Source organism: Gavialis gangeticus, unplaced genomic scaffold, assembly GCF_001723915.1.
Source record: "Gavialis gangeticus isolate Ggan-Ray unplaced genomic scaffold, GavGan_comp1, whole genome shotgun sequence".
Lineage (NCBI taxonomy): Eukaryota > Metazoa > Chordata > Crocodylia > Gavialidae > Gavialis > Gavialis gangeticus.
Genome location: NW_017729032.1, coordinates 4264824 through 4280774, shown reverse-complemented (window position 1 = coordinate 4280774; position 15951 = coordinate 4264824). Strand labels below are relative to the sequence as shown.

The 15951-nt window shown below is 49.0% G+C and overlaps 1 protein-coding gene across 4 annotated transcripts in view; it reads right to left on the bottom strand.

Moving 5' to 3' along the window:
* Positions 1 to 15951, bottom strand: part of MYO7A (myosin VIIA) — a 217500-nt gene that overhangs the window by 17384 nt on the left and 184165 nt on the right. For all 4 annotated transcript variants that reach the window (XM_019524863.1, XM_019524860.1, XM_019524859.1 and 1 more), the window contains 11 exons: positions 15378 to 15548; positions 14235 to 14352; positions 13749 to 13875; positions 9359 to 9528; positions 7716 to 7906; positions 6980 to 7104; positions 5532 to 5689; positions 4126 to 4279; positions 3524 to 3679; positions 2367 to 2472; positions 1176 to 1289 (listed from right to left, as the gene is read on the bottom strand). In XM_019524863.1, coding sequence (XP_019380408.1) covers positions 1176 to 1289; positions 2367 to 2472; positions 3524 to 3679; positions 4126 to 4279; positions 5532 to 5689; positions 6980 to 7104; positions 7716 to 7906; positions 9359 to 9528; positions 13749 to 13875; positions 14235 to 14352; positions 15378 to 15548 — 1590 coding nt within the window. The remainder of the gene's footprint in view (positions 1 to 1175; positions 1290 to 2366; positions 2473 to 3523; positions 3680 to 4125; positions 4280 to 5531; positions 5690 to 6979; positions 7105 to 7715; positions 7907 to 9358; positions 9529 to 13748; positions 13876 to 14234; positions 14353 to 15377; positions 15549 to 15951) is intronic.

Genomic DNA, 15951 nt, shown 5'->3' with positions numbered 1-15951 from the left:
TATGAAAATACATCCGCATTGTTAGCAGAACCAGGTAAACATTCGCTACCCGCCCTGCTTGCAGACGCAGGAAATCAGCAGCGTTTGAATTAAACCATGACTGAAACAGGATCAGAGACTTTCTTTTATGTTGGCGTCTCTTTTGATGCAGTCACAGGCCGGCTGAATCCCTCCCTCCTTCTCGTATATTTTACCCAAGCTGGTTTTTAAGATCTAAGGAATCCACAGATCTGCTCGTTGCTGTTTCAACAGCACCCTTTGCCTGATGTTGTGCATCATTTCTCCTCTTGCTCAACTTTAAACCACTCATCTCTCTTCATGATGACGCTCTCTGTAATTCGTCGGTCACTAGCTTCTGGGACACCCGGTGCTCATTCAATCCCTCATAAACTGGTTTCTGCACTGGCCTGGCTATTCGATTGATCACCTCGGACTGTGCTTCTAGCCCAGAAGGAAATACAATCTTGCAGATAGGATGACAGGGGCTGGGAAGCTTTGCTTGGGCAGCTGACAATCCCATTGTTCTTTCCAGCTCTCATAAAGATCTGCTTTAATTTATTCATCGCACCATACATTATGGCCCTCTTCTTGGCACTCTGGAACGGACCCTCTGCCCTGTGTACTGCTGACGCCAGCAAAGCAATCAGAAACAATTAGCAGGCAAGATGCCGCACAGATTAATGGCTCGGCCCTGTAACCCTGACCCAGGCCAGGACTGCCACAAAGCTCAGGTGAGATGGCAGGATCGGGTCGGGATGTTGGATGGGATGTGCCATAGTGTCCAACCCTGGCCGGCTGCAGTCCCACTGACTTCCACTGGGATCAGGTTCCTTGGGAATGAAGCTAGGCCAATGCCGGAGAGCCCCATCTGCACAGTTATGCTATTGGCAATAACCCCTGCCTTAAGGCCCAGTTCTGTGGTTGACAAGAGCTGTCCATATAGCTATTAGTAACCCTTTTGGCTTGTACAGGGCTGCTGGACTGCACCTATTAACCGAAACCTGAATGGGGTCAGGCCCATGGAGGCGTTCAGCACCCCTTGGGAGTGGTGTAACTTGGTGCCAATCCACTGGTTTTAGTGTCCCCCCCACTCCGTCCCCCCCCGATTTACACCCTCTGGAGAGGTGGCCGGGCAAGCGTCTGGAGCTGTCCCATTACCTCCACGGGACGCTCACCTTGTCAGAGATTTTGACAAAGAGGCTGAAGCCCTCCGAGGACTTCAGCAGCAGGCGGTTGGAAATGTTCTGGCAGAAATCCTTGGCTTTGGTGCTGGACTCCACTTCAAATGCCTGCAGTGCAGATGGAAGAACCCATAGGTCAGCCCCTTCCCTCATTTCTGCATCTCCCTCTCTCCTGGAAAACCTAGCAGTGCCTCCATGCTGGCTCACACAGGATCCCTTAGATGCTAATGTACTGTTGTCTTTTGTGGCAGGGGGGAAAGGAGATGCCCCCACAGATTGCAGGCCCCCTCACAGACCTGAGCAGCACTCATTGCCTTGCCTTTTGACATTGAAGCCTCCCAGACCCAGCGCACTCCTGCCTCCTCCAAGGCGAAACACTCCAGAACCGATGCCAGCCTACGTGCGGCATTCATTAGAGAAAGCTGAGATGAATTTAGGTTTCCCTTCCATTCGTATATTGTCAGGGGCTGGAAGGGACCTCAAAAGATCATCAGGTCCAGCCCCCTTCACCAAGCAGGAAAGACAGATGGAGTCGGGTGACCCTAGCAAGGTGACTGTCCAGTCTCCTCTTGAAGCTTTCCAAGGTGGGTGATTGCACCACCTCTGGAGGGAGCTTATTCCATAGTCTTGACACCCTGACTGTGAAGTTTTTCTTAATGTTGAGTCTGAAACGGTCTTCTAGGAGTTTGTGGCCATTACTCCTGGTTTCCCCAAGAGTGCCCTGGTGAACAGTTGTTCACCAAGCCCTTGATGTACACTTCTGATGTAGTGGTAAGCTGCTACCAAGCCCCTTCTCAGCTTCCTTTTTTTCAGGCTGAAGAGTCCCAGATCCCTCAGCCTTTCCTCATAGGGCTTGCTATGCAAGCCTCTGATCATACGGGTGGCCCTTCCCTGGACCCTCTCAAGCTTTTCCATATCCTTGTTAAAGTGCAGCACCCAGAACTGGACGCAGTCCTCCAGCTGCGGTCTCACCAATGACAAGTACAGCAGAAGAATTACTTCCTTGGTTTTGCTGGAGATGCACCGATTGATGCACGCCGGGGTATTGTTAGCCCTGCTGGCTACGGAGTTGCACTGTGTGCATATGTTCATGTTCATCCTGTGGTCTGTTATTACCCCCGGGTCCCTTTCATTCATAGTGCTGGTCAGGGTGGCGTTGCCAAGCCTGTAGGTGTGCAGGCTTACCTCATCGGTGTCATCAGGGAAGTAAACTTTGTGGAAAATCTGCGTGGTTTTGTGTTGAATCGCCTCCACTTCAACCAGATGGGGGGGATACTTCCTGGAACCATTCCTGTAAAACAGGAGGGTTACAATGACAACAGCATCCCAGAGAGCAGAGCAGATATACCCTTGTAGTCCCCACAGCATGCTGGGGCAAGCAAAGGATGAGACCACAGGTGGATTCAACAAACAGAAAGGTAACACAATGCTACAGCCTCTCTGTTGTACTTATCTTGATAGGAAGGCAATGCAGCAGATCAGCTGCCTGGACACTGACAGGCAAATGTTAACTTCTAACAGTATGATGTCCAATACTACACTACAATATTATGTAACTTCATTCAAAATACTTAATCAAAGGAAAGTACTGCATTTTCTCACATACCATATCCCTCCAAATAAGACACGCACTTTATTTTGGGGAAGGCAGAAGGGAGGAAAAAAGAATTGCTCCAGAGTTACGGCTGCATAGACTAAGGATAGAGCCTAATCATCAGCTCACTCACCCGCCCTTTCCTGATGAACCAAAAGCTGAATCCCTAGCTGCTGCTGTAGACTGGTTTCCACAAGGGGATCTACAGTTTTGAAAAGAGCTAAAAGCTGTCTCCAGAAGAGAGACTAGAAGCAGGTAACAGACAGTAAAATTGCCCAAAGAAAGGTTAACTTGATTAGTGGACCATCGAGACTATTAAAAAAGAGAGACTATCATTAACACCCATGGAGTGAAGAGCAATGAGCCTTTAAATCAACTGACTCTCTCAGTTGCTTGACTAGAAATGCCACTGCTGCTGCCAGGAGCAGAAGGAGTCAAAGTGGGGTGCTTCTAGTCTAGGGAGAAAATCAGCTTCCCCACTTAAGACATGCACCCCAATGGGGGGTGGTGATGGAAATTTTTCAGGAAAAGGCACATACAGGATGTGAGGAAATATGGTAGGTAACATTACATCCTGTTTCACACATGGGAATCAGACAGGTAAATGTGGAGGTTTTCAAAGACACCGGTGGCTGTTAAGAACTGACTGGTCCCTGGAAGACAACGGCTCAGGCGCTTGACTGTCATCTCTGCCTTCAAAAATCACCCCCCAAAATGACATGTTGACAACCTGCTTTCAGTACCATACCTCAGTGCCTTCTGCAGTCTCTGGATGCAGTCGCCAGCGAGAGGGTGGTGTTTCCGGGACTGGAGAAACCGCTGGACATGGGGCAGGAGAATATTACTGGGAGGGAAAAGGCCCGTACACAGCCACAGCAGTTCCCAGCCTTTCTCTTCACTGTACCTAAGAGAAAAGATACCCAACTGGAAGATCAAACATTCACTTCTGGAGCACACAGTCACTGAAGGGCCTGTTTCTCTATTACATTATGTCCCTTTTAACATTGCTCTGGCAGAGTGAAAAGGGCAAGAAAGTGGCTACCAATGTGATTTCACCCAACTTTAAGGCCAGCTCTAAATTCGCAGAATGGCATGAGGGGTTTTTGAAAGAGATGAAAACTGGAAGTTTCTTGTTCACCCCCTGCCCTGCAACACAGGGGCCAACATCTGCAAGGAGGTTAAAAGTGGCATGGAAAGGCAGAGCTGATGATAAGAACAGGGCTTGGCTTTGTGCACATCCAGTCTTTCAAGGGGACAGGGAGACTTGAAGACCCACCCGCCCTCGCGCAATCCCACACTCTGTCCTGAACACCCACAGCAACAGGACGCAAGGAAGGGCCGTGCGCTTACTTAATGTGGTTGTCCGTGAGCTGCTTGAGGACCTGGCAGTAGATCTCATCCTTCAGGGGCTCAGCCTTCAAGGCGCCTTCAAATATTTGGTCCGTTAGCTCGTTGACTGAGCGGGTTCTTTTGGATGGGTAGTCCCCCATATACTTGAGCACAGGTGCATGGCAACAGTTAAGGACAGGCAAGCGAGGAGGCTTAGGGAGCTAACTCTGCCAAAAACCTAATTATAGGGGTCCTACCTGTCACCCCAGTGGTGGCTGCATTATAGTGGTAGGTAAACAGAGTACAGCAACCCTTTCAATCACACATTTTTCTCTTTAGGTGTCACCAGCTGCAGAGACTTGGCATGGGTGAATACATAGTCTGAGAAAAGCTGCTGCTACTTCATCTGACCCTGAAAGCACCACCGAAGCAGTATAATGAAGGACCACATCTTCAGTTCATGTTGGTGACCAATAAAGCCACATGGATTTACGCCAATTAAAGAGCTGGCCCAGGATGTTTTATTGCAACTACTGTATTTTCTTGCATACTAAATAAGACATGCACCTGCTTTGGGAAGGCAGAACAAAGAATTTCCCCCTGCCCCGAATCATGACTAAATTTTGGCCGCATGGAGGAGGGGCAGAGACTAACTTGCAACCCTTTCCTGTTCACCCAAAAGCTAGGGGCTTACCTCTGTCATAACCATGGCTAAATTGACAGCAGCTTTTGGCCACAATTTGGCAGTGGCTGTGACAGGGTAAAAACTCCAGATTTTCGTGGACTAGCAGGCTCCATCCCTCTTGTCTGCAGCTGGGAGGGTGCCAGCCCCTGGCAGCCAGTTCAGTGTCCGATGTCTCCCTTCTAGCATGGAAATCATATTCCTTGCTTAAAATGCACCCCCACAATTTGGGGTGGCTATTTTTTAGAGGAACAGTATTTGTAGTATGCAAGTACATATGGCATTGCAGACTATAGCTGGTAGCAATGTTATGCATTATCTTGTGATGTGTGGGGAAAAAAAAATCACAAAAAAAATCACAAAAATGTCCTCTCATTTGGATTATTGTTGTTCTTATTATTGAATGGCTCCAGTGTGAAATCTGGATGCTTAGTGTTAGACACCAAAAATACTTCAATGCAGGTTTTGAGCAAGGCATGTATAAGGGTAAAGATCCTTTGCAAAATCTGGACCTAGATCCCTGTTTGCATTTGGACAGGCCCTTAGAGTTCAGGGCCATTTGAGGCCAGGATTAGGTTCGGTTCTGTTTCTAATTATTATGACTTGTGTCAAGCCTTACAGTGCATGACCCACAGCTCATTGCAGTCACTGTGAATCATCCCACTGACTTCATGGACTATGGTTCAGGCCCACGATGTGTTTGTCCTGATGGGGTGGATTGTTTTCTTTCGCTGGGGAAGGATATCAATGAATGCCATGCAGGCCTCCTGGGACAGCTCCTCGCTGCCCTGGATTTTCTTCAGCAAGGGCTGCTTGATTGGCTCCCGGGTGTAGCACCACAGCTTGTCTTTCCCTCGGTTCTTGGTGATCATCACCCGGCTCAGGGTGTGCTTGGGAGGCGGCCTGGTAGCGACAGCAAAGTAGAGAAAAAACAGCTGGGATTATGAGTGATGAGATCCCTCCCAGGACTAGCTGGGCTTGAACCTGGGAAAGCTGTCCACACCTGTCTTCTGAACTCAGACACCCAACATAAGGCCCCCAGCTCTACACCTGGGCACTCCTGGTATTCACTGACATTTATAGGAGTTATTCCTTCAACATAAGTGGTCAGTGGATCAGCCCTCTACGTGCCTAAACTGAGTATCAGGCTGCAGCTCTAACAGTTGTTATTTTTATTACACTAAAATAAAAATGGATTTCAATTTATTACACGTATCAATTATAACCAGGGTTACATCTGCATAAGCACACGATGAAAGCGTAGTCTCCGCCCCAGAAAGCTTACAGTCCAAGACAGTAGCCAACAAATGCACATGGACAGATGGACAGACAGAAGAAACAAGTAAGCCATACTGGTCAGCCCAGCAGGCAGTGGGGTCTGAAATCCAACTCCTGTCAACACATCGTGGTTGCACATGGGACTTGCCAAACTGGATTAGACTAATGGCTGCTCTGTCTGTGAGCTGGGATTTGGAAAGCAAATTCGCGGTAGGCTGTCTCCAGTGGTGGCCACTGCCTAATTCTTCGGAGCCAAGAGGAAGGTCCCCACGATAATGTACCTGCCAACTGCAGTGTCATGCTGCGAAGGCAATTCACAGATTTTAAGGCCAGAGGGGAACACAGAGGGCAGATAATTGCACCCAGTTATCCCCCTGCTGTGCCTAACATGGAAAACGCCTTACTAACTTCTGCTGTTCTGCAAAGATTATACAGAATGTAACATCCCAAAGCAGGCTGGGCTAATTCGTGGCCTGTGGGCTGCACATGGGTGGTGAGGGGCTAATTTGCAGCTGACAGGTTCCCACCTGGGCGCTGCTCCTCACATGGCTGCTGCCAGCATCTCTGGGCCCCCCATCCCTCCTCTGGGTTCTGTTTCCTGCCCGCACCCCTGGCAGCAGGGTGGGTCAATCTGCACGGTCCAGGGAGCCCAAAGCATGGAGGTGCCTCGTGTGGCATGACAGGGGCTGGTACTGGCAGCGTGCTGAGAGGGCCATGCAATGCGCGGCCCCCCACCGCTCCAAAGCTGAACAGCTCTGCCTTAAAGCACGAGCTGTAGCCACACAAAGCAATGCACAAGATGATTTCTAAAGCTTTCCCCCTGCACTTCTGAAGAGAAGGGTTTGGATCTGATCTGCTTCGGGAAGGAACTCCTGCCTGCTACCCATTCTGTAGAGGAGAGTGGTAAAGTGTCACCTAAAATAATCGTAGGAAAACTCTTCCAAGGTGTACGGCTTCACCCTTTCTTCGCTGTCCGAAATTGACTGCTGGGCTGATCTAATGACATCTTGCCTCTGGTCAGGGGTCATTGTGACAAGTGCCTAGTGAACAAAGACTCTCCATTATTCAACGAGTTTCAGGTGGATGAAGGCTGATGTATCTAGAGAGGTGACGCAGACATGGTATGAAAAGAGCAAATGACCCAATAATGAAAACCAACAGCTTTTAGCTTCAAGTGAATGATCAGCACCTGCACTCAATATCAGAGTGATTGCTCGTCCTCAGGCATTTCTTCATTATTAACACAATAGGTGTCTAAGGTTCCCATAGCCTCAACCACACCTCAACAGAGAGAAGGTCTTGTTGACCGTCCTTGGTGCCCTACACACTTGCACATACCCACTTCCCAGTCAGTTATACCATTAAACAAACAGACTTCACTATTTATCTAAGAGCTTCATGCCTTTTCAAAGTCAAAAGCAAGTGGTTTTCAAACTGAGAAGGCTGCTGGAAAAGCTGATAGGTCAATGCGGGCAGATGACGTCTGGTTCTTCCTGCGGTGACCTGCCAGCTGTCTTAGGCATAGCGTCATCATCATCGTCACCATCAATGAGATGGTGGGCTGGACCCAAAGCTCTCTGAAGACCATAGAAAGGCTCCTTTTGGCTTCAGCAGGCTCTGAAGGCCTGCGTCTTTCAGTAAGGGGGCTTACCACAATCTCCAGAGGAGGCATGGTGACAGTAGGCAGAACATAAACAGAATCTGTTGGGAAATCTCCTCTCTGTTTGGTCCTTTCATTGATGCCATTAGCCCATCCTGAGTTCATTACTTGCTCTCCAGTGTCTTGGTCCAGAACGATCAGGTCTCCTTTAAGGAAGCTGAGGAATCCCGATTCTTCTCCCACTGCAAGAGAAATGACCACGATTATTTTCAAAGTCTCTTTGGAGTAATCTGCTTGGCTACAGGTCTGCCTCGCTGCATATTCCACGCAACTGTCATAGGTATATCTTATCCTGCAAAGAGCTGTGAGGAGACTGCTATATAAATACTCTGTACAAATGGTCAGTTATAGGGATACGCCAATGTGGCGGTCAGTCATGTCACCACAGCATGGGGTTGGCAACAACAGCGGTTTCCCAGCTAAGCACCCAGGGTCCTTGAAGGGCTCATACCACCTCTGCCAAAGCTCGCAGTGCTGGTAGCTAAGTTAAAACTATGTCTGTCTGTGCTACAATCCTGCCTCCTATTGCAGTGCAGACAGACCCACAGAAACATTGAGGCTGGGATTTTCAAAGGAGCCCAAGAGAGATAGGATGCCAAATCCCATTGGCTTCTTATGGGAATTAGGTACCTCACACCTCTGGGCACTTTTAAGAATCCTGCCCAATGGGCATCTTGCATTGGTTTGTAGATTTTCAGGCCAGCAGAAACAATGACAACTGGTGAATCCGATTTGTATGGTGGAGAAGGCAGGGTAGGTTTGCACCTTATAGACTAACTAAATCAGAGATGGATGAGCTTTTGTAACAAGTGGCTCCCTTCAGTCACAGCAGGCATATCTATTAGCGTGCAGCAATAAACTCTGCATATCATGCTGGAGCTTATTGTTTCCGGGTGCACCATTTGAATGTGAGCCTGGGACCGCACAATGTTGAGCTGGGTCAGAGCAGCCAGGTCTGGCGAGGGCCTGGAGGTAACGGCTGCTCTGACCTGGCTTGACATGCTGCAGAGGGGCTGGCTGGGGCATGACGGTGCTCCAGTGTGGGGGTAGCTGGCAGGCAGCCCCACACTGAAGCATCCTCATGTCCCAGCCAACCATGTCAGTGTCTACATGTGCGCTGCTGTGGAGTAAAAAATGCTACAGCAGGATAATACTCGTATGTCCAAGTACTACACTAATGTTGAGTTTATTCGTTTCCTGCAGCCTAATAGGGCTGCACATGTAGACATGAGCCTTTTACTGTGGAGCTAATTAGTCTACTCCTCAGTAGACATCTTGCGTAGATGTGCCCAGTAACCTCAAGGCTACCCGCTATGGCTGAGCTAGGACACAGATTTTAGAAAGGCATCCACGCTCGGGTTGCAAGAAGGATAAACAAAATGTCTTGCCAGGCCCTTTCCTTGGAAGCGAAACCAAACAGTGAATCTGAACAGTTCTTCCCAGGGGTCCATTTTAGAGACAGTGGGAACTGACAGACAATACATTCAGCAAACTACTAAGTAGACTCCTGAGCATGTCTTATACAAGGATGTTGCTCCTGAGGTTCAAAGCAGGAGGCCCTCCATGGTACCCTTGGAAATGTCAATCGTCCTACAGCCGCAGTTCTTTGCCGTTGGGTTGGTCTGCGTACTCACCGGGATTTGGGTTGTCTTGGAGAGTGACCACATATTTTGACCTTTTTCTTAGTCCTTCTAAAAAGATCACCACAAGGTCTCGGATGTCCTCTGCATTGTTGGAGGTGAAGGTGTATTCATCCCCTTTAATGGTGGCCATGGTGAAGCTCTGCCCTTGCAGCTTTCCCCCTCTAAAACAGGGAGTGTGGGAAACACATTAAGTAAACGTGTAGCATCCAGACATCAGGAGGCAAAGGTCCCCAACTAATCAGCAACACTAGCCTGGCAAAATTTGCATCTGTAGCTGTTGCCAGGACCTTTGCAAATCTAGTCATGTATGAACACGGTCAACGTGGGCTTCCCTGTATATAAACACTTCCAGACATGTGAGCATCTCAGATCTGCCCACCCCCACCCCAAAGCAATTAAGTGTTGCACACTTGCCAACACAATTAAGCTGGCTTGCTTTGAAAACCTGGGCCTATCACTATGCTGAAAGAGATTCACAGACTTTCAGTCTGAAGGAAACCACTATGATAATTTTATCTGATACTTGCCGCAGATCAGAGGCCATTTTTATTTATCATGCTGGATGGATAGATGTTTTCAGCTGAGAAGGCATGATGCAGAAGAGGGGGGAAAGAATTATTGCCTGAATACAAGGGAAAAAGCTGAGCATACCTAGAATCAGACGTGGAATCCAGTGGTTGGTACTAAATAAAAAGTTATGGGCCAGGTCCCATTCCATCTGTTAGGTGCCTATATGAGCTTAGACACTTCACTGTGATCCTATTCACTCTTCTGAGTTCCTGAAAAGCCATTAACACATCTGCTTTTGTAGTACACTATCATCTTAGCCTTAAGACTAAGTCACAAGAATCAGTGAGAGACAAGGTGACCCATTCACCATTTGTGTGAATGGTTTTTCAGGAACTCAAGGAGTGCATCTACACGTTTTACTGAACAATAGCACAGTTCACTATGCAGTAAGACTGTCTGCACATGCATATGCTTACTGCACAGTAAACTTCTCTAATCATGAGTAAATTTGCTACCTACAAATGTAAGTAGCAAATTTACTTGCAATTACTTACTGTGCAGCAGTGCTCATGTAAATGCCCGATTGGGAGCAAATCTGCTCCTGATCAGCTGGCCACCAGGGGGTGGAAGATTGCTCCCTGCCCCTGGAAGCTGCTTGTTGCTGAGGTGGTCTCTGCCACTGGAGCCCAAGTGGGCTGGGAACTGGGTGATCGAGGCATATGGCTTGGAGAGACAGGGGTGAGATAGGTCCCAGACCCCTTCCCCAATCCACCAGTGGGGCAGCTAGCAGTGACCCTCTACCCTGCAGCTCTTTCCAAGTCCCCTGCCCCTGACTGGGGAGCTGAGGCCAGGAGCTCCCTACTGCAAGGACAGGTGGACATTGTCCCTGCCTTGGCAGCAGGCAATCCCTGGGGACAGGTTGTAATGTCCCAGCCCCAACCAGGAGGCAGCTGTCTCCTGGCCCCGTACTCCCTGTCAGCCCCTGGTTTAGCACCCAGGGGGAGCAGGGGCCCATTGCAGGGCCCCGGGAATTGTAAGCAGTTTGCTGCAGCAACAAATCTACTCCGGCTTCCTTGCACGTGTAGACACCTGCCTGGGAGAGTTTACTCGTGAGTAGTTTACTCGTGAGTGAACTGCTCCCACATTAAATCCATGTTTAGACACTAGGGCTATGCGAAGCTTCGGGTTCTGACTGATTCATAGATTCATATGAATCTATGAATCTATGATTCGGAGGAGATTTGGCCCGATTTGGTGGCCAAATCTACAAATCCAAATCGAATCAGGGGACCAATTAAAAGGTCTGAATTGATTTGGAAATGATTCAGAGAGCTTCAGTGATTCAGGCAGTCTCCGCTGGCTGCAGCACGGAGCTGGACCCAGGGGTGGGAGAAGTGGGGGCTGGTGGAGGGGGGGAGGGAACCATGCAGGGACCCCTGCCAGGCCCTATCCCCTGCCTGCTCCCCTAGTCCCTCTGAGCACCCCACAAACCCTGCCCACTCTCCCAGCCCCCACCATGGCTGCTCCGCCCCCTGGTTGGTTAAAAAAAAGCCCCCACTCACTGGGTGCAGCCGGGTGAGGGGGTGATCCCTGCTGGCCCCCATTGCCCACACCACGTCGGGGTCTCTGCCATGAGTCCCCCGACCCCTGCCCACTCTCTCAGTCCCCGCCATGGCTGCCCTGCCTGGCCCAGCTCCCGGCCCTTAAAAAAAACAGCCAAAAAACACTGCACTCCCTGGCTGCTGCAGCAGCCTCAGGGCTTCTGGGGGGCCGTGGCAGAGCCCCCCACGCAGCGCAGGGCAGCAGGGATCATCCCCTGCTGGGCATCAGCCGGTGATCCCAGGTTTTGTTTTTTGTTTTATAAGGGCCGGAGCTGGGGCAGGCAGGGCAGCCATGGGGGGGGGGGGGTTGGGACAGCAGGCAGGGGTCAGGGGGCTTGTGGCAGAGATCCCCACGTGATGTGGGGCAGTGACAGGCAGTGGGGATCGCCCCTCCGCCTGGCAACAGCTGGTGAGTCAGGCCTTTTTTTTCCAAAGAGCCGGGAGCTGGGGTGGGTGGGGGATGGGGCCTGCGTGATTCAGAGATTCGGCAGCAGCTGAATCTCTGAATCAATTCGGGACAGTGGTTTGAATCACCGAATCGAATCACTGTCCCCCGAATCAGCCGAATCCGAAGTGAATACTAGCCGCTTTGCACGGGCCTATTAGACACACCCGAGCAGGGTGGAATAGGATCACACTTCAGGTGCTTAGCAGGTGAAATAGGATCTGACCCATTGGTAGTGCTCAGGTGGTGGCAAAATACTTCTGTTCATTGGACACATTTGTCCCTAGACTCATCTATAATAGAAACAAGAGCATGCCAGGGCCTGACCCACTCCAGGCTAACATGAGCATTGCAAAAGCTCCTGTAATATCCAAAGCACAGCGGTAGAGAGTAGCAATAAGGAAGTACCCTATGGCTAGGGTTCTGTTTTATTTCAGAAATTGCTATGAATTTAAATTCAGGTTCAGCCTAAATGCTGGTCTCCAAGTTATCCAAGGGCATGCTTGTCACACCCTGTTCTGACTCTGTAGTAGAGGTTTCCCAAGCATACCCTGCCTCAAGAGGACTTAGCCAGTTCTGAGAGTCCCTTAAGGAAAAGACAGTGCACATGCTACCCTTGGATATATCCGTGCTGCCCCTGCTTGGTCAGTGGAAGCATGTGCATCCTCAGGCAGTGTTTGGGCTTTAATAATTATTCAGGTGGACAACTGTCCTCAGTGGTGGCAGTTCTCAGAACAAGGAGCAATGATCTCAAGTTACAGCAAAGGAAGTTTAGGTTAGATATTAGGAAAAACTTTCATATGAGGAGCATGGTAAAGCACTAGAACAGGCTCCCCAGAGAGGTTGTGGAAACTCTTTGGAGGTTTTTAAGACCCGGATCAACAAAGCCTTAGCTGGGATAATATAGTTGGGGATGGTCCTGCATTGAGCAGGGGTTTGGACTAGATGACCTCTTGAGGTCTCTTCCAACTCTCATTTTCTATGATTCAATCATTTATGAGTAATGGAAGAACGTCTGCTGTGTAGGGCAGTCATTTATTGCTTTATGGAGAACCACATGTTCTTTTATCATCATTGCTTTTAACGGTTGGCACAGAAACTACCCCACTCACTAATACAGTGGTTCTTAACCTTCGTAGACTCAAGTCATCCCTCCATAACTTTTGTGAATTGAGCAGCACCCTGTTTCAAAAACTAACATTTATCATAGTGCTTACTTCTCTACCAGGCAGCGGGGGCAGGGGAACAGGCAGTCAGGGAAGAGCCTGAGCCTGAAATGATCTGATTATCTTCTCACACTTCGGGGCTCTCGTCAAAGGATCTTGTGGCACCCCTGGGTGCCCCGGCACCCTGGTTGAGAATCATTGCCCTAATAAAAGCTAAGGAGTTCCCACAACGGCTGCCTTAAGTTCTTCAGCCAAATAAAAGCAGGTGCTTCTGCTTCCGTTGGTTTCAAAACGTGCCTAAATATGAATTCAGGCATCTGACTCTAAGCACCAAGTAAAGAAATGTTATCCTTTTTTCATGGGCTGCATAAGGGGAAGCATCAGGTTTCTTAGTGGTATTAATGTCCCTGAAGATTGCAGGTGCAGAAAGGTAGGGCCCATGTGCTGGGCAGCAGGACGCTCTAAGCCGGCCCTACTGATCCACTGGCATATTTGTGGCAATGCAGTAGAGGAAGCAGGAGATACATTGCCACCCACTGATTCACTCTACCCTGGCATCCTGACCTGAGGAAAGCTTCTGGAAAGTCAAAATGACAGCAATCTGTATCAACCCACTCTTAAACCAACACTGGGACCCACTGACTCAGTTTGCTCCTTACTTGCTGCTCGAGACGGCAGTGATCTCTGGGAAGGAGAGCTCCAGGAGGACCTGCTCTTGTTCATCCACAAAGTACACCCCGGTCCAGTTGACAGCTACAATCACATCATTCTTGGGCAGACTTGGCCCTGGGTTGAAAGCAATGTGGGCAATAAGACACTTACAGCTGTCAGCCTGCCACAGCTTTTAGGTCTTACAGATCTCAAATCAAGTTGCAAAAGGCAATGTTCAGGGATATTCCTGCAGGGGAATGGACTACATGGCCTCATGAGGTCCCTTCCAACCCATTTTCCATTGGTCTTTTTCATTGTGGGAACTGCTCAGACCTTCGTAGCTTGGGACATTTATAGCTGGCTACAGCAGGGCCAGCAGGACCCAAAGCTGTGTCTCCAGAAGCATGGATAGATCACTCATTTCTAGCTCCCATGATTCGCCTTTTTTTTTCAGTGATGCTCACCCTATGGCAACCTGTGTTTTGTCGGGTTACCTGAAAATTTGAAAGCTTCATAGAATCTAGAAAACAGCAAAGGCCACTTGAAACGTGCAAAATCCACCACCTCCTCCTTGACTTTTTTGGGGTCTGCTCTCTTCTGAGTATAAATTCCCTATAGGAGAAGCAAACCACAGCCAGCATTGAAAACACATATTCACGTGAGGCCAGGAAGAGATCAGATTAAGAACAAGTCAATGGAATTAGGCTGATTTACACCACCTTGGAGTCAAGAGACCTTTTGGCATCAAAACAAGCCCAAGGGTCTTTAAGAAATGCCCAGGCAAAGCAGTTGGAGCCTCAGACCTTGAATTATTAAGGCCAAGATGGACAAAGATCTAGAAAGTACAGCAAAGGAACCAAGCCTGCTCTGGGTGCAGGTAAGGCAAGGGCTAGATGACCCAGTAGGACTTGTCCATACTTGGATGGATGAGAGACAAGGCAGGGGAGTCACGGCACCCAATTCTTCCTTAGTATGAACAAGGGACAGTTCTGCTGATGCCAGGTGAGTTTTGCTTTGATAAAACTGATCAGGTACCAAAGCAGGAACTCCTTTTTTCTCTGCCCCTCTCCCAAGGCTAGACAATCCAGCAGCGCGGATGTGATATCAAGTGGCCCGCTGGTTGGATCTCTGGAAAAAGCAATAGGGCAGGCTGCCTATAGGAGAATTGCTCTGCTTTCTCCACATAGCAGTGTCAACAGCGTCCACTTAGTACTCCAGCAAGCATTCAGGTGACTTATCTATTTATACAGCACCTGACAATAGAGGTGACCACATGGACTTCATCTTGTAATCACAGCTGTATTTTAAGTAACGATGTGACAGTCCCATGTTCTGAAGGAAAATTCCCAGAGATGGAGGTTCCTTAACAAGCAAAGATCTTATGGCCTTTCAGGTGTCCTTTCCAAAACCAATGCTACTGCTGAATACAATAAAATAGCCCCTTTCCTCCACCTGTGAGGCAACCTGCATCAGAAATATCTACAAGCTTTGATTTAAGTTGATGTCCACGTGGGGAATGCTGCTTTCTTTTTTAGCTTTGGACAGGGCTGAGAACCATCTCCCAAGGATTGACATGTACCCAGTTTGGAGATAATACTCCCTTCGCAGCCTCTTTCTACTCAAGAGCCACTGCCTACCTTCTTATGTGCAGCTATAATGAGCTGAGCCCATTTCTCCACGGTTTTCGAAGCAGTAATCTCCCTGTCAGGGATGTAGGAGGGGATCAAGTTGAGGAGTCGCTCCAGAACCATCTCGGTCCCGTAGTCCACGTAGTACTGTTCGGAAGCCAGTTCTGCCAGATCTTCTTCCTAAGGAAATCAATAGACCAACAGCGTAGGGGGATTGTTGTCACCATTTTCCTGGAGCCAACTGAACATCTTGCTGACGCAGCCTCGTTGCTCCTCCAGATCAGTGGTCACATTTCTTTAAAACTGGCATCAATATCTGCCATGTCATATCTGATTTTGGCTCTGCAGTTTAGTAAGTTTTTATCCCAGATATTTAGGACATCTTTCTGATGTAGTTCTGGGCCCACATGCCTACCAGTGATAGCTGCTATAGTCATAGTTTCATGGGTCGGAAGGGACCTGAGCAGATCATCAAGTCCGACCCCCTGACATGGCAGGAAAGGGTACTGGGGTCAAACGACCCCAGCAAGGTGTACATCTAGCTTCCTCTTAAAGACCCCCAGGGTAGGAGCCAGCACCACTT